The 9,689-nt window shown below is 43.7% G+C and overlaps 2 protein-coding genes across 2 annotated transcripts in view; one reads left to right on the forward strand and one right to left on the reverse strand.

Annotated features, from left to right (window-relative positions):
* The window catches only part of LOC139456084 (ubiquitin-protein ligase E3B-like), a 36,904-nt gene extending 34,531 nt beyond the window's left edge, over positions 1 to 2,373 (reverse strand). Inside the window, exon 1 of the mRNA XM_071237606.1 lies at positions 2,060 to 2,373. The gene's annotated coding sequence lies outside the window, so the exon portion shown is untranslated. The remainder of the gene's footprint in view (positions 1 to 2,059) is intronic.
* Positions 2,374 to 2,439: 66 nt separating this feature from the next.
* Positions 2,440 to 9,648, forward strand: LOC139455222 (ribonuclease P/MRP protein subunit POP5-like). The gene is made up of 5 exons (XM_071236768.1): positions 2,440 to 2,531; positions 4,940 to 5,088; positions 5,864 to 6,001; positions 6,521 to 6,604; positions 7,131 to 9,648. Exons 1-5 carry the CDS (start codon positions 2,512 to 2,514, stop codon positions 7,232 to 7,234), a joined length of 495 nt encoding a protein of 164 aa, XP_071092869.1. The 5' UTR covers positions 2,440 to 2,511; the 3' UTR covers positions 7,235 to 9,648.
* Positions 9,649 to 9,689: the final 41 nt, after the last annotated feature.

The raw sequence follows: 9,689 nt of genomic DNA on the forward strand, positions 1-9,689 counted from the left end.
CTGATCCCTTGACCTGACTAAACAGTGATTGATAGCATGAACAACACTCTCAGCTGTAGGGGTACAGGTTGTAGGACGACACAGAAACAGTCTGCCCACCTGATCCCTTTGACCTGACTAAACAGTGATTGATAGCATGAACAACACTCTCAGCTGTAGGGGGGCACGGGTGGCCCAGTCGTCTAAGGCGCCGTGATTCGCTGTGCAGAGTTGCGTCCCTTAGGCACGCCAGAAACCTATGACTGTGGGTTCGAATCCCGGTTCACCCCGATTATGTTTCTAGGTTTGTCAGCACCATACCCGTGCTCGTGGGTTTCACCGAAGTGGTAAACGTCTGAGACCTGCATCACTTCGGGCTTTCCCCCCACATTAAGCTGACACGCCGTGATATAACTGGAATACTGTTAAAAGCGGCGTTAAACCCAACTCACTCACTCACTCACTCACTCACTCAGCTGTAGGGGTACAGGTTGTAGGACGACACAGAAACAGTCTGCCCACCTGATCTCTTGACCTGACTAAACAGTGATTGATAGCATGAACAACACTCTCAGCTGTAGGTGTACAGGTTGTAGGACGACACAGAAACAGTCTGCCGACCTGATCCCTGTACCTGACTAAACAGTGATTGATTAATACAGGCAACATGCCACACCGTACAGGACAATGCACACAATCAACCAAGGCACACAGCCTAAGTGCCCAGTCTAATTAGTGACCTTGTACTAAGTTGTAGCATAGATTACTTGGGACATATTGTAACTCTGAATCCATACAGGTTGTTACATATGCTTGGGTGGGTTCAATGTGTAAAGGACATTTGTTGTGTCCCTATTGAGATATTATCAATGATTAACATCCTTTTTGCTGACTCTAAAATCATCTAATTCACGAAAAGGGTGAGTGGATTAATTCTCCTAACACTGCTTTAAACAGTATTCCAGCTCAAGTCTTCGGTGTCTAGTATTCAAGCTGTATCCCAACATGTCAGCAATATGGGAAAAAAGTCTGACACATGCTGAAGTGATGCAGATCTTAGATGTTTACTGGGGGTGAAACGATACTGCAAGGTCACAATTTGATACGTATCATGATATGATACGCACTGTAACGCTTCTTGATTTGGTGGTTTCACTCATCTGGATCATGTTCCTTGCTCTTAGTGATGTAACCATGAAACGCAACACACTTCATGAATTTTGATGGATTTATTACTGAGACCCGTCGTCGTTGGCCACGTAATAAACATTGTTAGGATTCAGGAGAGCATAACACATTGTCGCAAACATAAACTTTCACTTGACAAGTTCAATGTGTAATGCAATTGTTTTTGCAAATCCAGCACATGTCACTGCATCGCATTCTTCAACTCATAACATGTGCTCTCGCCCTCACTTCCTTAAAAGGGACGTAACTCGTCCTCTCATACTGCTAATAATGAAATACGCATTGCCATATCGTAACACTAAAACATAAATCAACCATTAAATCTCCCAACAATACACGTACTGTGATATGCATATTTACATCAATTCACATGGAAACTTCTTGTCATTTCAGAGCATGTTCAAATAGAAAAGACGGTTCGTCACAGCTATTTTTAGTAGTGTAGTGAACTTGAAATGCTTATTACAACACATTTTGCTATAGGCCTACCTGACTGACAAAAATGCCAGGGGGCATGAAACAAGTAGGAAGTAACTTATTTCGACAAGTGTATCGTTTTGTATTGATACAGAAAAACGTATCTTGTATCTATCGTCACAGGAAAACTCATGAAGCACGGTGTACCGAAGTATCGTTTTATCCATCATGTTTGCCACTTTGGTGGAACCGACAGGTAAGGATGGTAAGGAGCCGACAAACCCAGAAACATAATCAGAGCAAATCTGGGATTCAAACCTAACAGACGCATCCCTGGCGCCTTCCACGTCTCCACAACTAACTAAACATGTATGTACTGCCTGTATGTCATGGCTGGACCATGTGTCCACCACTTATCTATCATTCCATGTATGCCTAAAGATTAATTAGCTGTTACTAATTATATCATACTCACTTGAATCAGTTGTCAAGTCACTGGTGCATTACTGAAGACCATCTCCAGGCTACATCCATGGGTGGAGCTGCTTCATCCAAGCAAGGTGTCAGTGGCAGACGTTTTTTTACCAACTTTTTGTCAAAGCGGTGCAGATCACTCGATGTCAACCACTTTAGATTCACACGGGTACTCATGAATCCTTTATGTACATGTCGTAATGTCTCTCAGTCTTTGTCAGTTATAAACATATACATAGAATGATATTCAGCAAGACCATACAATGTTAAAGGTCGTGATAAGTTATATTCGATTAATGTCAATATTTTCAGCTGGAATACAGAGGGCGTTGCAAAGAAAACTTCCGCCAGGGGCAGATAAGTCTCAGCGTATACTCACCATTCACGTGTGTTTATGTTTTTGCATCGGGAACACATGTATTAGCCAGTAACTAGCGCAAGAGAACTACGGGGATGGTGCGAGTTAAAAGAAGGTTGATACAGTGTTGTGGTTATTACCAAATACCAAAATACTCATGCTTTCCTATGTTTTTAGCATCTGTGTGGTCTCTTTTCTCACAATCGGTCTCAGAGAAATCTTTGCACTTTATTGCCAGGTCGCCTATTAGAGAACAGTCCATGAATGATTCTCAGCTACGAATGTTATGTTCATACTGTGGTTATTTCAAAAAATATCTAACGAGTGAAAATGAGTTGGTTAAAAAGTCAGTATCTAATGGGGACTCATTGACTAATCTATCTATATATCTCATGTACATGTTTCCAATATTCCATTCTATTTCCCCATCTCAACTGGTAAACGAGGACTGCATGATTACTGTAAAAGATTCAACAACAAGCATGGCATGTTCATAGAATGTTTACTACATCATCAGATTTGGTACATGTGTGTTAGGTCATCATTTCTGTACATGTGTATGACACAGTTAACCCTTTATCTTACAATTACCATATTCATCCAGGAAGTTTATTTGTTTTTATTAAATCCCTAACCATTGGTCGGTATATGGTCTCTTGGTAAACAAAGTGCTAACTGAGTTCCGGTTAATAGACATCTGGTCTGTTATGTTAGGTTATGTCATGACTACACTGATCTGTTTTTACCAGACAAATGGTGTTTGACCAAATTGGCTGATCCTGAGACTGTGGCCAAGTTCCAGTTTTCTTCCTTTAGTTGTCTCACCCCAAGTCCGAGCCTGAACTGGGCGGTCGGGTAGCCTAGTGGTTAAAGCGTTCGCTCGTCACGCTGAAAACCTGGGTTCGATTCCCGACATTGGTGCAATGTGTGAAGCCCATTTCTGGTGTCCCCCGCCGTGATATTGCTGGAATATTGCTAAAAATGACATTTATGTGCTCATAATATCCAATCACGGGTTTGTCTGATCCATACTTGAGTATTTACAGACTGTTGTCCTTTTGCTTGAATAATGCTGAGTGTGGCTTTTAACATGTTAAACAACTGTCAAAGTTTTCAAAACCCGTTTGATGGGCGTTTTTAGAAGTTGGTCAGTAACTGTAAAGACAAGAGATCTTATGGATGACAACTTTTTTATTCTATTATGATGAGGTGTTTCGGTTTAGATCCTTATGCTTTTGTCAAACAAGTTGTCATCATTTAAACAGATAAGTATGTATGTTAAGAAAAGATGTTTCCAGTGGGTACCAATTAATGACAAAACTAACAATCAGTCAAGTGTTACTACTGAGTGTCTTTATTGTTATCACGATATGCATCACATAATTTCCAAACTTTACATGCTATTCCTGCATGAGACAAATGGTGCATCTCGAGTCATGGGTCTATGAAGTCACATATGATGCTTTCATGAGCGTCGGTTCACACAACTTACCGGTATGTTCGTGACACACCAATTTAATATCTCTTGAATATGAGTAATTCTTAATATATTAACCAACATGTATGGTATTCACCTTTCTTTTGTCGGTGAGTATATAATAAAAAAGTTGTCACCTATGTCTTCTCTTATCTCTACTCAATGTTGTACAACCTCTGTTACCACTAGTGCAGTTGTATGTGCCACTTGTCCGAGTTTGATTCCCATCAACCCTTCACTCACTCGTGAAAATCAACTCCTATGAAAAGTATGTGAAGATCAAGTAATATAATACCCCATGCTTTAGCTGCAGATCTGTCCTGTGGACAGTCAATGCCGGTCACAGTCCATTAGGCAGCAGGTCAAACTTGACCAGATTGTAGATTTGTTTATGTTACGTGTTAGTGTCAGTGAGTGAGTGAGTGAGTATCAGTGATGGGAACTTTGTTCCTCATATACTGGCTAGGTATCTGAATCATTTGTTTATAGTTTTTGATACTGCCTTATGTCAAACATGGCAATGGGTAAGGAACTCTGGAGTATCAGCTGACCACATGTACTGACCTGCTGACACTTTCATTACAAAACAAGATTGTTCTTGACCAGGACATTTTCTGTGAGTTAGAGGTGAAACGATACGCTCAGGTCACAATACAATACAAAGCGTGATATGCATATCTACGTCAAATCGCGTGGAAATTTCTTGATTCTAAATATTTCAGAGCAGGTTCAAAAGCAAAAGCTAGCTGAAGACACATGTTCGTTTCAGCTATTTTTAGAAGTGAACTTAATTACAACACGTTTGCGATTTTTGACTGACAAAAACGCCAGGGGGGACATTGAACGAGCAGTAATGTATTTTAGCAAGTGTATCGTCTTGTAGCGATACAGAAAAAAACATATCATGTATTGTAACGGTGCATAAAAACTCACAATGCACTGATGTATCCTTTCACCTCTACTGTGAATTGCACAAGAGTGAATCGTGGGATTAAGAATATGCTGTTTTGTGATGGTAATTGTTTGCCTGACTCCCTGTTCTGCAGGTACCTGGTGTGTGAGGTGATCGCTGGGGAGGAGGAGGACACACAGCTGCAGAACATCAAGGAGCTGGATGTGTACCGCGCCGTCTCTGGCGCCATCAGCCGAGCCCACGGAGACTACGGCATGGGGCTTTTGAAAAAGTCACTAAATGGTCAGTCTGTTAGCCAGGGTCTACAGCAACTGTAAAAATACCCACACTGAAATAACGGACATTCCAAATTATGGTTATTATGACTAATGGTCTTGTATTGCAGAAGTGATTTGTATTTCACTGGCAACAAGGTTAATAAACACGATAAAGAGTAAAAAGAAAAGAAATCTGTAAACAAGGTCTGGGACGAGTCCAAATTTGCTACCCAGGTACCTGACCCTACCTGGGTACCCACGGTAGGTATCAGAGTTGGGTACATAATCGTAGATAAGGAATTGTTTTACTGGTGCCCTGACAAACTATTTAGGTACTCGTATAAAAAAGCTGATCATGCATACATTGAAGTTGACTGAAGATTTATCTTTACTCATACATTAAGATCAGAAGGAATGTGTGCATAGTCAGAAAGAAATGCAAACATTAGTGTAAACATGTTTTAGTTTCATTGAACAACATATCACGCAACTAACAACAGGTCCCAGTAGTCCTGTGGGTATCCAGGTCCTTCTCAGGACCGAGAACCCACCGACCTGAGTACCCACCGCCCCGACTACCCACCGTACCCATCCCAGCCTTACAGTGATCCCAGAAGTAAACAAAGCCGGGCCTTTCAAAAAGTATCTACAGCTGAGAAAGAGACGTTCTTGGGAATTGTACATAATGGTCGCCTTCATCATGATGATTCTGCTGTCATCTGTCAAAAGTTGCTAATGAAAATGAAACCTGTCTGACAATACACCGACATGGTACTTCATCAGTCACATTCACGTTTCAGTCAAATATCTGAACATAGGGACAGGAATGGCGTTCATCCGAGTCAGACGAGGAGCTCAGCATCTGTTGCAGACAGCACTTGCATTTGTCAAGAAAATTGGCAACACCAACGTTACCATGACAACACTGCACGTTGCAGGTAATGTTACATTTGTTTGTTACTTTTTACAGGCATGGAGAACGCTTTTAGGAAAAGGGGGTGAATTTTTAGATATACCTATTATTTCATAATAAGCCAAACTGGATATAGGGCTTTCCTCCACACATGGCATTACTGAAATACTGTACAAAGAGATGTTAAACCATGCTCACACACTCACTTATATTGCTGTTGATGTCTTTGTCTAGAGGGGGCACGGGTGGCCCAGTCGTGTAAGGCGCCGCAATTCGCTGTGCAGAGTTGCATCCCTTGGACACGCCAGGAACCTATGATTGTGGTTTCCCGGTTCAACCTGATTATGTTTCTAGGTTTATCAGCACCATACCCGTGCTCGTGGGTTTCAAGTGGTAAACTACCTGGGCTGATGGTAGTGGTACAGGAAGTCAATGAACATCAAGCAGTCTGATGGGATTAAGTGGAATAAGTTCTGTGTACACTGTGAAACTTGTGTGTCTTCCATGGTAGTCCATGTTTCTAGATGAGTTCCTTCTGTCCTAGGTACCATCCGCTCCTGTCAGAAGTTCCTCATCAGTTTTCACAAACAAAATCTCCCGGACTTCCTCCGTCACTGCTCCACACCGGGTAAATATACACTGTTTCACACCGGGTAAATATACACTGTTTCACACCGGGTAAATATACACTGTTTCACACCGGATAAATATACACTATTTCACACCGGGTAAATACACACTGTTACACACCCGTTATACATAAATTGTTTCACATCGGGTAAATATACACTGCTCCACAACGGGTAAATATATGCTGTTGCGCAACAGGTAATTATGAACACTTTAGCACTGGGTAATTATACACTGTTTCACATCAGGTAAATATACACTGCTCCACGAGTAAATATACACTACTCAATAATGGGGAAATATACTCACAGCAAAATGTTCCTATTCATCAGTGTTTTGCCCGACAAACAGTTGAAAATATGGAAGACACACTCATCTTTAAATTTAGTTGTCTTCTCATTGGTGGAAAAGGCAAAATGGAAGTGTGGTGATAATGTCACTTTAGAACTAAGTTTAGTTTTATTCATGGACTTGCTGGCAGCATGTTGGTGTATGTCTCGAGTGTCCCGATGTTTCCCTTCCAGAGGAGAGGCTCCAGGTCCAGCACTCCATCAAGGCAGCCTGTGAGAAGGTGAACATGTACAAGCACCACTCAGAGAGCCACGGCATAGAGGAGGACGACTCCTGATGCATGGCGTGAGTTGTGGCATAGAGGGGGACAGCTGCTGCTCCGTGGACATAGTTGTGGCATAGAGGGGGACAGCTGCTGATCCTTGGACAGAGTTGTGGCATAGAGGGGAACAGCTGCTGATCCTTGAACAGAGTTGTGGCATAGAGGGGGACAGCTGCTGATCCTTGGACAGAGTTGTGGCATAGAGGGGGACAGCTGCTGATCCTTGGACAGAGTTGTGGCATAGAGGGGGACACCTGCTGGTCCTTGGACAGAGTTGTGGCATAGAGGGGGACAGCTGCTGATCCTTGGACAGAGTTGTGGCATAGAGGGGGACAGCTGCTGATCCTTGGACAGAGTTGTGGCATAGAGGGGGACAGCTGCTGATCCTTGGACAGAGTTGTGGCATGGAGGGGGACGACTGGTGATCCTTGAACAGAATTGTGGCATAGAGGGAGACGACTGGTGATCCGTGGACAGAGTTGTGGCATAGAGGGGGACAGCTGCTGATCCTTGGACAGAGTTGTGGCATAGAGGGGGACGACTGATGTTCCTTGAACAGAGTTGTGGCATAGAGGGAGATGACTGGTGATCCTTGGACAGAGTTGTGGCATAGAGGGAGACGACTGGTGATCCTTGAACAGAATTGTGGCATAGAGGGGGACATCTGCTGATCCTTGGACAGGGTTGTGGCATAGAGGGGGACAGCTGCTGATCCTTGGACAGGGTTGTGGCATAGAGGGGGACAGCTGCTGATCCTTGGACAGAGTTGTGGCATAGAGGGGGACGACTGGTGATCCTTGAACAGAATTGTGGCATAGAGGGAGGCGACTGGTGATCCTTGAACAGAGTTGTGGCATAGAGGGAGGCGACTGGTGATCCTTGAACAGAGTTGTGGCATAGAGGGAGACGACTGGTGATCCTTGAACAGAATTGTGGCATAGAGGGAGACGACTGGTGATCCTTGAACAGAATTGTGGCATAGAGGGAGACGACTGGTGATCCGTGGACTGAGTTGTGGCATAGAGGGAGACAACTGGTGATCCTTGGACAGAGTTGTGGCATAGAGGGGGACAGCTGCTGATCCTTGGACAGAGTTGTGGCATAGAGGGGGACGACTGGTGATCCTTGAACAGAATTGTGGCATAGAGGGGGACAGCTGCTGATCCTTGGACAGAGTTGTGGCATAGAGGGGGACGACTGATGTTCCTTGAACAGAGTTGTGGCATAGAGGGAGATGACTGGTGATCCTTGGACAGAGTTGTGGCATAGAGGGAGACGACTGGTGATCCTTGAACAGAATTGTGGCATAGAGGGGGACAGCTGCTGATCCTTGGACAGAGTTGTGGCATAGAGGGGGACGACTGGTGATCCTTGAACAGAATTGTGGCATAGAGGGGGACAGCTGCTGATCCTTGGACAGAGTTGTGGCATAGAGGGGGACGACTGATGTTCCTTGAACAGAGTTGTGGCATAGAGGGAGATGACTGGTGATCCTTGGACAGAGTTGTGGCATAGAGAGAGACGACTGGTGATCCTTGAACAGAATTGTGGCATAGAGGGGGACAGCTGCTGATCCTTGGACAGAGTTGTGGCATAGAGGGGGACGACTGGTGATCCTTGGACAGAGTTGTGGCATAGAGGGGGACAGCTGCTGATCCTTGGACAGAATTGTGGCATAGAGGGAGACGACTGGTGATCCGTGGACAGAGTTGTGGCATAGAGGGAGACAACTGGTGATCCTTGGACAGAGTTGTGGCATAGAGGGAGACGACTGGTGATCCTTGGACAGAGTTGTGGCATAGAGGGGGACGACTGGTGATCCTTGAACAGAGTTGTGGCATAGAGGGGGACGACTGGTGATCCTTGAACAGAATTGTGGCATAGAGGGAGACGACTGGTGATCGTGGACAGAATTGTGGCATAGAGGGGGACAGCTGCTGATCCGTAGACAGAATTGTGGCATAGAGGGAGACGACTGGTGATCCTTGAACAGAATTGTTGCAAAGAAGGGGACAGCTGCTGATCCGTAGACAGAATTGTGACATAGAGCAGGGGGACAACTCCTGATCCGTGGACAGAGACAACCAACAGGTGGCAGCACAAGTACTGTCTCCAACCAACAGGTGGCAGAACAAATTTCCACTTAAAGATTGTTTTTTCATGTAAAGGAATTCAATCAAAATTGAAAAAAAAAAGTGTAAAAGATTGTGTGAAGATTATGAACTGCAGTGTATTGATCTTGTTGATACCGGGTACCCTCTGAAAATGAAATCGCGAGCCATTATTTAGTTACCAGGGTAACCAGATAAAATATATGAACAAGATCTGCATCACCCATGGCTTCTCAAAATGAATTTGGATACTGTGATATTGTTGAATATTTTGTTATCAAAACAAATTATCGTGTTATTATTTACTGAAAATAAAGAGTGAGAGAAAGTGAAACCAATTATTGTTTTATTCCTTAGAA

This window comes from Haliotis cracherodii, unplaced genomic scaffold (assembly GCF_022045235.1).
Source record: "Haliotis cracherodii isolate W230 unplaced genomic scaffold, xgHalCrac1.p SCAF_11, whole genome shotgun sequence".
NCBI lineage: Eukaryota > Metazoa > Mollusca > Gastropoda > Lepetellida > Haliotidae > Haliotis > Haliotis cracherodii.